The sequence below is a fragment of the Canis lupus genome, chromosome 9, assembly GCF_003254725.2.
Source record: "Canis lupus dingo isolate Sandy chromosome 9, ASM325472v2, whole genome shotgun sequence".
In the NCBI taxonomy this organism is placed as follows: Eukaryota; Metazoa; Chordata; class Mammalia; order Carnivora; family Canidae; genus Canis; species Canis lupus.
The window spans coordinates 27,780,435-27,795,285 of NC_064251.1; the positions used below are offsets into that span (position 1 = coordinate 27,780,435).

General features: G+C 41.8%; 1 protein-coding gene and 1 long non-coding RNA gene across 32 annotated transcripts in view; one reads left to right on the top strand and one right to left on the bottom strand.

The window, feature by feature from the left end:
* Window positions 1-987: 987 nt before the first annotated feature.
* On the bottom strand, window positions 988-5,331 carry LOC112655127 (uncharacterized). Its single transcript, XR_007412900.1, has 3 exons — window positions 5,075-5,331; window positions 4,758-4,948; window positions 988-1,614 (listed from the first exon to the last, which is right to left on the bottom strand). It is a non-coding gene; the product is annotated as an uncharacterized LOC112655127 (long non-coding RNA).
* A 109-nt stretch (window positions 5,332-5,440) lies between these two features.
* LUC7L3 (LUC7 like 3 pre-mRNA splicing factor) overlaps window positions 5,441-14,851 on the top strand; it is a 30,395-nt gene continuing 20,984 nt past the window's right edge. For 21 of the 31 annotated variants that reach the window (XR_004818646.2, XR_004818645.2, XR_004818644.2 and 18 more), the window contains exon 1: window positions 5,441-5,726. Coding sequence is in view for 10 of the 31 variants with exons in the window: in XM_035720624.2 (XP_035576517.1) it covers window positions 5,628-5,726 (99 nt within the window). In the remaining 21 variants the exon portion in view is untranslated. Of the gene's footprint in view, window positions 5,727-6,202; window positions 6,220-6,364; window positions 6,383-9,901; window positions 9,919-14,851 lie in introns of those variants that run through there. The other 10 variants (XM_035720626.1, XM_049114077.1, XM_049114079.1 and 7 more) reach the window with 6 other exon arrangements.

The following is a 14,851-nucleotide window of genomic DNA, read 5'->3' on the forward strand; positions in this document are numbered from 1 at the left end:
TTCAAAAGCATTTAGTATTTTCACTTCATTTCAAGTTATTGTTTCTTTTTTTCTTCCATTGATCAGGAGCTCCCTGGGAGAAGGGTCTTATACAACTGTCTTAGCATTCCCAGCCACTAATCCAATTCCTGGCACAGAGTACAGTTCCTGGCATGGAGCACATGTACCAGTAAAGTTTGTGGAATGAATGAGGGAATTAGATTTAAAAGTTTTAGTGAGTAGAAGCTGTAACATTGCATTCAGGTTTTAGGAGAACTCTGGTTCGAGATGTATACTTTCTCCCCCTTTTTGGTGGTTGTGGCACTGGTGAATCTTCAAAAAATGCTTCATTGAGGGGACACCTGGGTGGCTCAGCGGTTGAACATCTGTCTGCCTTCGACTCAGAGTGTGATCCCAGAGTTCTGCTTCTCCCTCTGCCTGTGTGTCTGCCTCTCTCTCTCTCTCTCTCTCTCTCTCTCTCTCTCTCTCTCTCGTGTCTGCCTCTCTCTCTCTCTCTCTCTCTGTTTCTCATGAATAAATAAAATCTGTAAGAAAAAAAAGTGCTTCATTGAGCAAAGAGTAGCCATCAGCTGAGAAAACTTTTATCTCACTGTTATATCTACAAACTGATGTGTCTTTTTGTCTTTCTTGTTTCAGAAGAGAAAGGTCCTTTCTTGTAGCAAAGGCCAATAGCTACAAATATGCTCTGAAGCTTATACAACCATTATCTTCTTCTTCCTCCTCTTCTTTTTTATTTTTCCTTTTTAAAAAATAATAAAGCTTGGGGCACCTGGGTGACTCAGTCGGTTAAGCATCTGCCTTCAGCTCAGGTCATGATCTCGGCATCTGGGTATTAAGCCCTGCATCGGGCTCCCTGCAGAGCAGGGAGCCTGCTTCTCCCCCTCCCTCTGCCCCTCCTGCTTGTACTCTCTCCTTCCCTCTCTCAAATAATTAAAATCTTAAATAATAATAATAAAATAATAATAATAAAGCTTGACTACCCTATGTTCTCCTACAAATGGACCTTGAGAACTTGCTTGGGAGTTTCCAACAGGGGAGCACAGCTACTCATAAAACCTTTATCTTTTTTTTAAAGATTTATTTATTCATGAGAGACACAGAGAGAGAGAGGCAGAGACACAGGCAGAGGGAGAAGCAGGTTCCGTGCAGGGAGCCTGATGTAGGACTTGATTCTGGATCCCAGGATCACGCCCTGAGCCAAAGGCAGATGCTCAAACTCTGAGCCACTCAGGCATCCCTCTACTCATATAACTTTGACAGAAACATGGTCCTCCTCTATTGGGGAAGGCTGTCCTCTTTGACCAAGCTTTTAACTTTTGAGGGTGGGGAGATGCACAAGGAGTGGTGAGGGTTAGGCAGATAGGTAACACCCACCTAGCCGGCCAGATCAGCTGGCAATCAACCCTGGCAATCAATGCGGTGACAGATGTTGCAGCCAGATCACCCTTCCATCCTTCTTTTCTATGTTTGAAGATCTGGGGCGCCTGGGTGGCTCAGTCAGTTGAGTATCTGCCTTCAGCTCAGGTTGTATGTGATCTCAGGGTTCTGGGATCCTGCTCAGAGAGAAGGCTGCTTCTCCCTTTCCCTTTGCTCCTCCCCTTGTTCGTGCTCTCTCTAATAAATAAATAAAATATTAAAAAAATAAATTTGAAGATCTAATCGGCTTTATTAAATGACTCATGAATCGGGCAGCATCCCATCAGGCAGACAAAGGAGCTCTACTACCACCTTCTTAAAAACTTACAACTTTTGGGGCACCCAGCTGGCTCAGTTGAAAAAGCATGTGACTCTTGGATCTCAGGGTTGAGAGTTCAAGCCCCACACTGGATGTAGAGATTACTTAAATAAAAATAAAACTTGAAAAATAACCACCTTACACCTTTCATCTTCCACCTGTTCCTCTGACATTAAGCATATCCTAATTTCCCATTAAACAAAAGCCTCCCTTGAGGCACCTGGGTGGCTCTGTTGGTTGGTTAAGTGTCTACCTTTGCCCAAGGTCATGATCCCAGGCTCCTGGGATTTTAACCTGCATCAGGCTCTCTTCTTAGTGAGGAGCCTGCTTCTCCCTCTCCCTCTGCCTGCCAGTCTGCCTATTTGTGCCCTCTCTGTCTGTGTGTCAAATAAATAAATAAGATCTTAAAAAGAAAAAGCTTCCTTTGACCCATACCTCATTTTAGTTTTCATCCCATTTCATTCCTTCCCTTCTTTTCTATTTTTTAATGATTTATTTTAGAGAGAGAGAGAGAACGAGCACATAGAAAAGGAGAAATCTCAAGCAAACTCCCCACTCAGCTCAGAGCCCAACTCAAGTCTCCAATTTTATGACCGTAATCTCAGGTAAGCCCTGAAATCATGACCTGAGCTGAAATAGTCAGGCACTTAACTGATGGAGCCACCCAGGTGCCCCTCAGTCCTTTCCTTTTTTTTTTTTTTTTTAAGATTTTATTCATTTATTCATGAGACACACACACCACACACACACACACACACAGAGAGAGAGAGAGAGAGAGAGAGAGACAAAGACACAGGCAGAGGGAGAAGCAGGCTCCATGCAGGGAGCCCGATGTGGGACTCCAGGACCACACCCTGGGCTGAAGGCAGGTGCCAAACCGCTGAGCCACCCAGGGATCCCCACACTCCTTCCCTTCTTAAGATGAGTTGTCCAATCACCATTTAATTTCCCAATTCCCCTTTCATTCTCCAATCCATTCCAATCTAGCTTCTTCTTCTTTTTTTTCTAGATTTTATTTGAGAGAGAGAGAGAGAGAGTGATAGAGCATGAATGAGGTGGAGGGGCAAAGGGAGAGGGAGAAGCAGACTCCCCACTGTGCAGGGAGCCCAAAAGGAGGGCTCAATCCCAGGCCCCCCGGATCATGACCTGAGCTGAACTAGTCACCCAGGCGCCCCTCCAATCTGGCTTCTGACTCTAAGAGCCAATGGATACTTTGGGTCTTTTCATACTAGACCTTCTACAGTTTTCTGCAATCTTCTTGAAACAGGTTTTTTTTTTTTTTTTTTTTTTTAAGATTTTATTTATTTATTTATTCATGAAAGACAGAGAGAGGCAGAGACACAGGCAGAAGGAGAAGCAGGCTCCATGCAGGGAGCCTGATGTGGGACTCGATCCTGACACTCCAGGGTCACACCCTGAGCTGAAGGCAGCACAAAACCACTGAGCCACCCAGGGATCCCCAAAACAATTTCTATTTTTGTTGTTTATTTGTTTTGCCATCCCTGACTCTATGGTCTTCAGATTTTCCTTTTACCTCTTCAGCTTCCCTTTCACAGTATCTTTTGCTGGTTCCTTCTCTACCTAAGTCAAAAGCAGTCTCTTGAATGTTTGGCATCCTCAGGCCATCTAACAGGCATCCTGCATACCCAGGACCTGTAGTCTTATGTATGAAATAACGATGAACACTGTTTCATAGGACATGGCCTTCATATATGCTACTCTCCCTGCCTTGAATTCTTTTCTCTTCACTTTGCTTGGTTGAATCCTTCTTTTAGGTCTAAAGTAATTTCCAGAGTCCTCTCTGTTACACTTCAACAGAACCCTGTTTTCCCCCTCTTATTATAACAAATGATTAAATGAACTTAAAATATGTTGGGCCTGTTCTACATGCCATACATTGTATCAATTAATTTAATCTTCACAATAACACCCTGTGCAGGGGACTGTTAAAAAAATTTTTTTTAACTAGTAAACTCCCATCCAGCAAGTAGACAACTCTGGGGTGCTATACAAAATGAAAGGATTTTGTAGGTAGAAGAATGATGGGACAAAGAAGTTAAGACTGGACTGTTTCAGGCAAGGTTACCTCACTAGTGCCGATCAGGAAATTCCAGATTTATTGGTTTATTTTTAAAAACATTTTATTTATTCATGAAAGACACAGAGAGAGGCAGAGACATAGAGGGAGAAGCAGGCTCTCCGTGGGGACTCTGATGCGGGACTGATCCCAGGACTTGGGATCACCACCTGAGCCAAAGGCAGACCCTGAACCAAAGGCAGATGCTCAACCATGAACCACCCAGGTGCCCCCATATTTACTGGTTTATTTATTTTTTTATTTTTTAAATTTTTATTTATTTATGATAGTCACACAGAGAGAGAGAGAGAGAGAGACAGAGACACAGGCAGAGGGAGAAGCAGGCTCCATGCGCCGGGAGCTCAACGTGGGATTCGCCCTGGGCCAAAGGCAGGCGATTTACTGGTTTAAATTCTCCTGGGAGAGGCTAAAACTGCAATTAGGTTACATATTAAGTCGTAATGGGGGGGGGTGTCTTTTTTTTTCTTCTAAGATTTTATTTATTCATGAGAGACACAGAGAGGCAGAGACACAGGCAGAGGGAGAAGCAGGCTCCATGCACCGGGAGCCCGACGTGGGACTGGATCCCGGGTCTCCACGATCACGCCCTGGGCTGAAGGCAGACGCTCAACCGCTGAGCCACCCAGGCGTCCCTGTAGTGGGGTTTTTTCAACAGTGACTTCAATCTGGGCCCTGTTATTTCTTTTTATCGGGGCCACTATTGTAAGTTCCATTTTCTAGATGGGAAAAAGAAGGCACAGAGAGGCAGAGCCAGGATTATCCCCAAAGCAGGCTGATCTGGCTTTAGAGTCCATACCCTTCACTGTGATGGAGAACTTAACCACAATTTATATGGATAGATTTCATTTTCTTTACCGACTGTCTCCGTCAAGAATCCTTAAGGTCTGGGGCGCAAGGACTTAGCTTCAACCTTCAAGGGCTTACCTGGCACACGGTAAATACTCAATTGTTCAACAGATGAATAGCTGAAAAACAAACTGGGTGGCTCAGCGGTTGAGCGTCTGCGTTTGGCGCAGGTCGTGGTCCCAGGGTCCCGGGATCGAGTCCCGCATCGGGCTCCCCAGAGGGAGCCTGCTTCTCCCTCCCTGCCTGTGTCTCCGCCTCTCTCTCGGGGTCTGTCATTAATAAATAAAATGTTAGACAAAAAACTCGATTAATTCGAATAAGTACAAAAAAAGAAAGAAAAAAAAAAAAGGATCTCTCTCTTCCCGCTCCATCTCCCACCCAGTGAATCAGGGGACCTGGGAGGGGAGGAGCGCCCGGCAGGGGAGGAGGCGTGATCAGACACAGGAGTGTGCACACGAGCTTCAGCTTCCTCCCCTGGGACACGGTACCGACTGCACCGCGGGGTACCGAAGGCTACTACCCCCTTTCTTCATCTCAACACGGACGCTCGCATCGCCCCGCGTGAAAGAACGCGGACACGGCCCGCTCCGGGCGAGGCAGGCGCGCAGCGTCACGGAACCGCGCGGCCCTCGGCGCAGCCCAGCGCGGAGGAGGGCGGCGCCACCCAGCAGGGGCGGGATCCCAGCCCGGCGGCGACAGGCCCCGCCCCCGGGCCGGCGGAAGCGGGGCTCGAGCTCACCTCCCAGACCTGGGCGTGTCCCCGCGGGCGCACGCGCGCGCACGGCATGCTGGGAAGGCGCCCGCGCGGCGGCCATTTTGTCTTATCGGCTCCTCATTAGAGGAGGCTTTTGGGCCTGCGAGCGGGCTGAAGGGGTTGGCGGCCGTGTCGCCGGCGTTTCCTTTGGCGGGTGCCAGGGCTGGTGGGAGCAGCCGCCCGAGAACAGCACCATGATTTCGGCCGCGCAACTGTTGGATGAGTTAATGGGCCGGGACCGAAACCTCGCCCCGGACGAGAAGCGCAGCAACGTGCGGTGGGACCACGAGAGTGTAAGTCCCGCGGGCCTTGGGTCTGTGCCCGGGCGCCGTGGGGGAGGGGAGCGGCGCGGGCTGGGGCCTGGCCGGCGGCGGCGCGGTGTGGGGCGCGGGCCGCGCGGGGTCGACTGTCTGATCCTGTGGCGGCGAGGGAGGAGCCCGCCCGGGTCCGGGGATGAGGATGATTTGTTGTTGTTGTTGTTTTAGTGTTGGGGGAAGTCCAGGAGGGCCCCTGGCACGCTCGAAGAGCACCTTAACGAGGCAGGGAAACGCGGGAAAGGAATTTATTACATTTTAGAGGCTTTAGAGTTTTCGCCTCGTTATGAAACAGGGGGGGAAAAAAGACAAATTCTTCCGTTATTTGGGTGGAGCGTCGTATTGAGAGCGAAATTTCTGGCCAGGGTTGCTTGTAAAAAATCGCGGCACCCTATTTATCCCTTCAGTAATGGTTCGATTTCGACGCTTCTGTGAGGAAATTTAGATTTTTAAGAGGTCATGGAACGTGAAGGTAAGGTTTCCCGTGATGATTTTACAGATACTGTCGGGGGAGAGGGGGAGGTGTGCAGGACGTTTTAGGAAGCCCTTCATGTAGATGGATGTCAAGGGTTTTTTCTTTCACGTAAAACACTCCTTTGATAAGAGTACACGTATCTTGATGAGCACTGAGAAACGTAAGAATTGTTGAATCACTGTATTGTACACCTGAAACTAACAAAAGTGTTCGTTATACTTGGATAGAGCAAAACTCACTTGGTCCTTCTTTACCTTTTGAATAGGGGTAAATAGAAACCCGGTTTCACAGGTGAGACTTGAGAGGCTGCCCAAGGTCTCTTGGCAAGTTAAGTGGCAGAACTAAACCCAATATTTGTAGTCTTGTTCACCTTCCACAATTCTGTCGAACTGACTCTCTGCGGATGCCAGTGTATTTCAAGTGTTTTGAATATGGAGCGTTATGTTTATGTGAAGTCTCAACTTGAAGAACAGGCGTAGATTTTTTATTTTATTTAGCTTGCGGTTATAATCAAACAACATGGTAATTTAAAGGCAGTTACTAATCAAAATATATATACTACAGATAGGCTTTTTTAAAAGGCTAGTTGCTTACTCTTTTTTTTGTAATGTAGGTTTTGGTCAGAGTAAAATTTCTCTTTTGCAATGCAGGAAAATAAGCAGATGCTACATGAGTCCTTTCCGTGTCTTAACAAATAGTGGCTAAAGTTGTATTGGAGTGTTGCTTGATTCCAGAGTAGCGTGAAGGATTATGGTAGAATTTATTGTGTGCGGTCAAATTCACACATCTGTCACTGACCTCAAGAGGGGAAGCTTTGGAAAGCCTGCCTGCCTTTCTTTCCTGTTGGTTTTTTTTTGTTTGTTTTTTTGTTTTTTGACATTGGGTTTTTCTCCCTGCTTGTTAAAATAGGAAGATGAGTAACTTTGTTGCTTGTTTTGACCCTCTTTCTAGGCATTTGTCAGAATGAAGTCAGGTGTCTTGTTTTGTTTTGTTTTTTTACTACTTAGGAATCTTTCCATCTTGCCTTGCAAAGAAAAGAACATTATAATTTAGGACATTTGGATTAAAGAGAAAATTGCTTTTGATTGCCTGGTCATCAATTGAAGTAGTCTAACATCTATGCCTCCTTGGTTTTGAACACGTGTTGTGGAGAAACTTTATTTTCCTGATTGTATTTTACTGCCACATTGCTTTCTATACCTGGGTTTATAGTTAGTGGTGGAGCTGTGGAATAGCAACTTGGTCTTAGATCGTTTCAGCTACAGTCCTTCTCTTATGCCTTTAATGGTAGGTTGCACTTCATTCTCTATTCAAGTATTTGAAAAAATCAATTACCGATTTCAGATTCACGTCTGTAGGGGTGAGGGTGGGGTGGCGGGAGGAGGTTGGTGTTGACCTGGAACAAAGCACATGGCCTAGTCTAACTATGACTGAGTGACTCCAGGGTATAATAAAGCTGTGGAAGCTCACGGCATCATTTCCGGGTTATTTGCATAGTCTTATGCTGTTGGTTGTTAGTGGTAAAATCCTGGAGGAATGGACAACCCTAGCATATACCGTAAAGGTTTCAGAATCACTGCAACCTGATATTACTAAATATTTTTACATTCCTATTCTAATCTTGAAAAATTTCCTTGCTACATTTGCACTAGATGGGAAAAGCTATTTCGGCTGGGTGGAGTTCTTTTGTTTAACAATTGAAATGGAAACTTTACCTTAGTGGTAAAGGTACTTCTTGGAAGTCTGTGACTGACTTGTGGAATTTGTTTTAAATGCAGATTTCTGTACCTCATCCATAAGAGATTATGATCTGTAGGTCTGAGGGAAAGCTCCGGAAATGAGGATTTTCTTTAAATGGCCTCTTATGCATTCTAAAGCATGTGCACTACAGTTTCCTGACACACCTGGGTTTTTAGTTGTGAGCTAGTAGCACTTGAGGCTTCATTTTAAGTGAAGGATGCTTCGGTGATGCTAATTATTGATTTTTCCTTTGTTTGTAATGGTGTATATACGGAACCACTATCCCGGTTGAATCTTGGAAAGTGCTTTACTGGGGTTTTACAGGCCTTTCCAGCCAGATTTGAGAGGAAGTTTTCAGCTAAAGTCAAATTACTTTTATTTTATTTTTTAAGGTTTTGTTTATCTGTCCATGAGACACAGGGAGGGAGAGAGGCAGAGACACAGGCAGAGGGAGAAGCAAGCTCCATGCAGGGAGCCTGACGTGGGACTTGATCCCCGGTCTCCAGGATCACGCTCTGGGCCGAAAGCAGCTGCCCTTAAAGTCAAATTACTTTTAATACTATTGCAAGGATTCATTCATATATCTTACTGCCTTGTTTATTAATATTTTACATTTCCTTGAGATTAATATTTTTGCATAAAGCAGTTTATTTGCTCTGTCCACAGCAACGAAGAAAGCATGTGATTTTTAACTACCTATTGTGAGTACCTTTCAGTTAGTGTCCACTTGGGGATATTTCAGTGTTTGCCAGAGAAGGCATGAATAAATAGCTTTCACGTTAGCTGAATAGACTGTAGGGAATTTCTCCCTCAAAAAATTATTTATGAGAGGAGGGAGGGGCAGAGGAGGGGAGAGAGAATCTTAAGCAGGTTCCATGCCCAGCACTGAGCGCAGCACAGAACTCTGTCTCACGACCCTAAGATCTTGACCTGAGCTAAAATCAAGAATTGGACACTTAACCCACTGAGCCACCCAGGTGCCCCCTATTTTTAATTCTTTGCAGGGGATTTATTTATCTATTTAATTTTAAAGATTTATTTATTCATTCAGAGAGAGCGAGAGAGGGGCAGAGACACAGGCAGAAGGAGAAGCAGGCTCCATGCAGGAAGCCTGATGTGGGACTCGATCCCGGGGCTGCAGGCAGCGCTAAACTGCCACCAGGGCTGCCCTGCAGGGGACTTTAAAGTTTGGTATAGAATTTTCATTATCTTTTGTATAATACATAATATAACAGGAACTTTGTACTTCAAAAAGAGGTTTTTACATTGTGAGTCTCAACCCAGAAATGAAATTATTTAACTGTTGACTTACCTCTGATTTTGATAATATCCAAAATGAGATTTCTTTTATAATTTATCAAATTCAAGTATGCCCCCCCCCCTGTTTGGTGAAGATTTAATAATTTAGGAAGGTAATTGAACTAAATGTTCTTTTCTAAAATCTTCAGGATGTTAACAAATATTTTCATTGACACTGAAAACTTTTTGGAAAAGAAAAGCTAACGCTCTGTCCACATTTTTACTTGTAAACTTTGAAAACAAAAATTGGTAATTATAGTGCATGACATCTAAGTATTTCGATAGATTTAATTCAGAGTCACCAAAATATTCTGTCAGAAATGTAGGCATTTCTGGTCGTATTCTGTAGTACATGTTAAGTGTTGGGCTTCTTCAAATTGGCAGCAGTCTATGTGTTGTATGTGTATGTAACTGTTGTTTGCTTTTTCTTCCCAAAACATACAAAAGTAGAGTGAATATTATAATGAATTCTCTATGTAACCATACCCAATGCAACATTATCAACACATTGCCAGTATTGTCTCTATATTCCTTATCCTTTCCTTTTTTGAAGCAAATCTATCATTTAAGCTTTAAAGACATCATCATACATCTCTAAAATACACGGATTTCAAGAAGGCATAACCACAATACTATCATCACATTGAAAATATTAAGGTATTTCTTTAATATTTGTCTGATTCCTTTAAGAAAAATGTGTGTCATTAGAGTTGATTTCTTCACAAAGGGAGAGAGTAGCTTAAGTTAGTAATAATAGTGCTTCATTGTTTTATGAAATATGTTTAATTTTTTCATCATTTCTCTTTTTTTAAGATTTGTTTGGAGGGGAGGGATGGAGGGAGACTCTTAAGTAGACTCTGTGACAGGGGGTCACGGGGCTCCATCTCCTGACACTGAGATCACCACCTGAGCAGAAACCAAGAGTCGGCTGCTTTAACTGACTTGTAGCATCCAGGTGCCCCCCGGTTTTCTCATCATTTCTTAGTTGTAACTTGGGGAAATTTATTGTATTCGTTTATTCAACGAAAATGTAGCACTATAATAACATAGATAGGCATTTGGCTTAAGAGCATCGTCAATCTGGTGGCAGATATAAAGGAGTAAACGTGCTTTTGTAAAACAATGTGGCACATGCCACAGTAGGACCTGTATAGGGTCTAGAAAAGCACACATTAGAGGGGCATCTAATAATCTAGACTGGTGTATGTACTTGGGAAAAGGCCTCTTACAGTGACCCTTAAGTACTGGGACCTGAAGGATTGGTAGGAATGACCCCAGGGAATGGGAGAGAAGACAGATGTTACTAGAGGCTGGAGAAAATCTTAGGCCTGAAAAATTGAATAGTGTTACAACGGAGTCATTGTTTGTTTTTGTTGGGGGAGAGGACGTGTGGATAGATGGTCAGGAATCTGTGTTTGAGTGCTTTTTATAAGCCTTGTTCAAAGTTGGAACGACTAAATTACATTGGGAAACAATTGAAGACTTCTAAGCAGGAGGTTGAATATCAGATTGACTGTTGTAAACATGATGAATTTTTAGATAACCTGAAGTAGAAATTGAATAAATATTTTCTGTTGATGATTTGTTTATAAAATGGAACTTGTTATCTCATGGAACCAAAAATGTATCCATGATTGTTAGTAACATAGAATACCAGAGAAGCTCTCAAAGACATTCACAGACAGTATTTTAGCTAGGGGCCTGTATTATAGTTCTGTTAGAGCGTATTACAGTTGTAAAGACATTTGTATGTCCTTTAATGATTTGAAGGCTTTACGATCTGTAAATAACAACTATCTGGCCTGACTGTTGGGTGAGAAACAACTAGGAATTCAACTGACTTGGGAAAGCACTTTAACAAAAATAATGCAGGCGGCATTGAAAATATTTGATTAGCTCAAGGGAGAACTGTTTGATTCAGGTGGGTGTAGAAAGACAAAAATCAATGTTTTTCTTATTTTTAAAACATTTCAGTGTAACTGTGCTTACAGAAATATACTTATATTGGTTAATAGAATGCAATTTAAGTTTAATTATCCTATACAATTTGGACCAAAAATTGGTACATGGCTTAGGCTTTAAAAGAATTTGCAGTCTGATTTGTTTTTCATCTGTTACAAATGTATATAAAAGATCAATAAGGTATTCTTGAGGTACTTTTGTCATCAGAAGTGGTCTAAATCGATGACCAGAATGGATTGTGCCTTGAAGAATTGAAGAGTAAATGCTTTTAAAAAAAAAAAAAAAAGGTTTGTTACGGTGGAAGTCTCAGCAATATTCTGAGTTTTCTGAGTTACTTATGCTTGCTTAAGTTTTCCAGTGTGTGTTAAGTCCTCTTTACATTAAATAATATTGATTCCATTAATGTATTGGGAGGGGATTGATTTTATTATGTTTTCCTTTGAGTTTAGCATCATTAAAATTATTATTACTTTTAAAGATTTTATTTATTTGATAGTGAGAGCCAGAGAGCACAAGTGGGGGGGGGGCAGCAGGAGCGGGAGAAGCAGGCACCCCTAAAATTATTTTTCACCAGAGGAGACATGCTTACTGTGAAAAATTAAAATTTAACTTAGAAATAAACTGCCCCATGCTGGGTGTAGAGATTACTTAAATGAATTTTTTAAAAAAGAATCTTAAAAAAAATAAAGTGGAATTTATTGTAAGTGACTTTTTTTTTTAAAGTAACATTTTAATTTTAAAAAGTAGAATCCCCTCCCAATGACAAATTCCCTTGGAAAACTTAAAAAAATGGTATGTGTCTGAGCCTGTCCTAATAACTTACAGACATATACCTAAGTATATATGTGTGTGTGTGGGTATATATGTATGTATATATACGTGAAAGCTATAGGTAGCTCAATATAATATTATGTAATACATAAACGTTTAACAATTTTCATTTTTATTGTGGCATCTTTCCTTGTTGGTGCATAGAAATCTACCTTAGTTGGGGTACCTGACTAGTTTGTAGAATGTGTGACTCTTGATCTTGGGATCTCGGGGTTGTGAGTTTGAGCCTCACATCGGGTGTAGAGATTACGTAAAAAAAAAAAAAAAACAAACTTAAAAAGAAACTTTCCTTAATTTTTTTTTTCTTCACTGGTAGTAAATTCACTAAAGGATGATATTGAGATTGAACTCTTCTCATCAGTGGTGCTACCTTAGATTTATCAGGAGATAAATGACAAGAATCTTGGCTATCCCACTCCCTTGGTACCTATTACCCCTTCCACCTTGGTTATCCGATTGTTAACTCCATGATGGATATTTAGTGAAGACTTGCTGACTAAAAGATTGTTAGTATTTTTAGTTAAAGATCTTAGTGGGAGATCCCTGGGTGGCTCAGCGGTTTAGCGCCACCTTCGACCCAGGGCGTGATCCTGGGGACCCAGGATTGAGTCCCACATGGGGCTCCCTTCATGGAGCCTGCTTCTCCCTCTGCCTGTGTCTGCCTCTGTGTGTGTGTGTGTGTCTCATGAATAAATAAATAAATATATATTTAATAAATAAATAAATAGATAGATAGATAAATAAATAAATTTAGTATATAAATAAAATCTTAAAAAAAAAAGATCTTAGTGGGATGTCTGGGTGGCTCAGTGGTTAAATGCCTGCCTTTGGCCCAGGGTGTGATCCTGGGGTCCCGGGATCCAGTCGCATATCGGGCTCCCTGCATGGAACCTGCTTATGTCTCTGCCTCTCTCTCTCTCTCTCTCTCTGGGTCTCTCATGAATAAATAAATAAAAATCTTAAAAAAAAAAAAAAGAGAGAGAGAGATCCTTAGTCCGTGGGGTAGGTTAAAAGAGGCAGTCTAGGGGTGCCTGGGTGGTTCAGTTGATTAAGTGTCTGCCTTTGGCTCAAGTCATCATGATCCCAGGGTCATGGGATCAAGCCCCACATCGGGCTCCCTGCTCAGCTGAGAGCCTGCTTCTCCCTTTTCCTCTGCAGCTCCCCCTGCTTGTGCTGTCAGATAAATAAATAAAATCTTAAATAAAAAAAAGCAATCTAATTAGAGTTTAATGAATAGAGTAACATTTTTATGTGCTTACAGTAGTATCTTAAGAAGTGTTGAAGAATGGAAAAAACATATAGAACCTGATTAGAAAAGTGGGTTCTAATCTGGATTCTGTAAATAGCTAGATGGCTTTAGGGCAGGTCAAATGGTTGATCTCCCTGGTCTCACATGGGGTGATCGGACTAAGTTGTAAGTAGCACCTGGTTAGCCCACTGGCAGGCATGTCTTACCTGGTGTATATAGTGCCTAAAACCATTTTTTAAAAAGTAACTGAAGTAGTATTGTAAAAATCAGACAAATTGCCCGTCTCTCCCAGTATAACCAACATATAATTTAAAGTGTTATAATCTCCTGTGAAATAGTCTCCTTTTTTAAATATGAGGAAACCAAGGCAGAGTTAAAGTCTGTAGTTCACAGTGGGTGTCAGCCCCGATTGAAACTCTGCACTTTGTTGTCTATGTATATGTTTACCCATGCCCATTTCATACTGTTACTTTTTTCACATATTGTTTTTGTTTTCCTTATGACTAGAATGTCTTGCAGTCTTTTTACTTATGAATCTAAGTACCAGTTCAGGCTTTACCACCTGATGACCAGACATTCCTGACTAAAATCACTTCTGTACCTGGTGTTGCATATATATTCTAGTATATTGTATTTTTTGTTTTTGATTGTCTTCATTAGACTGATCTTGAGGAGTGGGGCTTACTCATTCTTGGATTTCCTGAATTGTTTTTAGCACATAGTATTAAGTGATTGTTGAAGTGCCATTTTTTACTTGTTAAACTGTCACTTAAAGGCCACTTTATTATTTTTTTAAATTTATTTAAGTAATCTCTATACCCAGCATGGGGCTCAAATTCACAACCCCAAGATCAAGAGTTGCATGCTCCACTGACTGAGTCAGCTGGGTGCCCCTCTTGTTTTCGTGATGAGCCATTTTTGAGGATCCTAGAGATTGACACAGTTTAAACAAAGGAATAGTAGTCTTATATTAGTTATGATAAATAGGAACGCTATTAAAAAACAATAAAATCAAAATAAGATGCACAATAGTAAAGTTTCATACTTATGAGTGCTGTATACTAAATTTAATTTTAAATTATATTACCATACAATTTTTAGATGTAAATAATTGTAAATGCTGGCAGTAGCTATTACTAAACTCTTATATGTAATTATTACAGTTATTGGAAATTTGTTAATTTTTGAGCCCTTGAAACCAGGGTTAATAGTCTGAAAGATAAATGGCATACCTTGTCTCTTTCCTCCCTCCCTCAAATAAAACAGATGCCTAAATATTTTTTAAATTGAGTATTGGCATTGGTATTTTATTGTGATACACTTAATGTGGATGCCAAGTGTAACAAATCAGACTTTTTGATAATTGGGAAAGTATATAGCATTTTTATTTTTTAATTTTTTTAACTAATTTATTTTTAAAGATTTTATTTATTCATGAGAGACAGAGGTGGGGGGGGCAGAGACATAGGCAGAGAGAGAAGCAGGCTCCATGCAGGGAGCCCAATGTGGGACTCAATCCCAGGACTCTAGGATCCTGCCCTGAGCCGA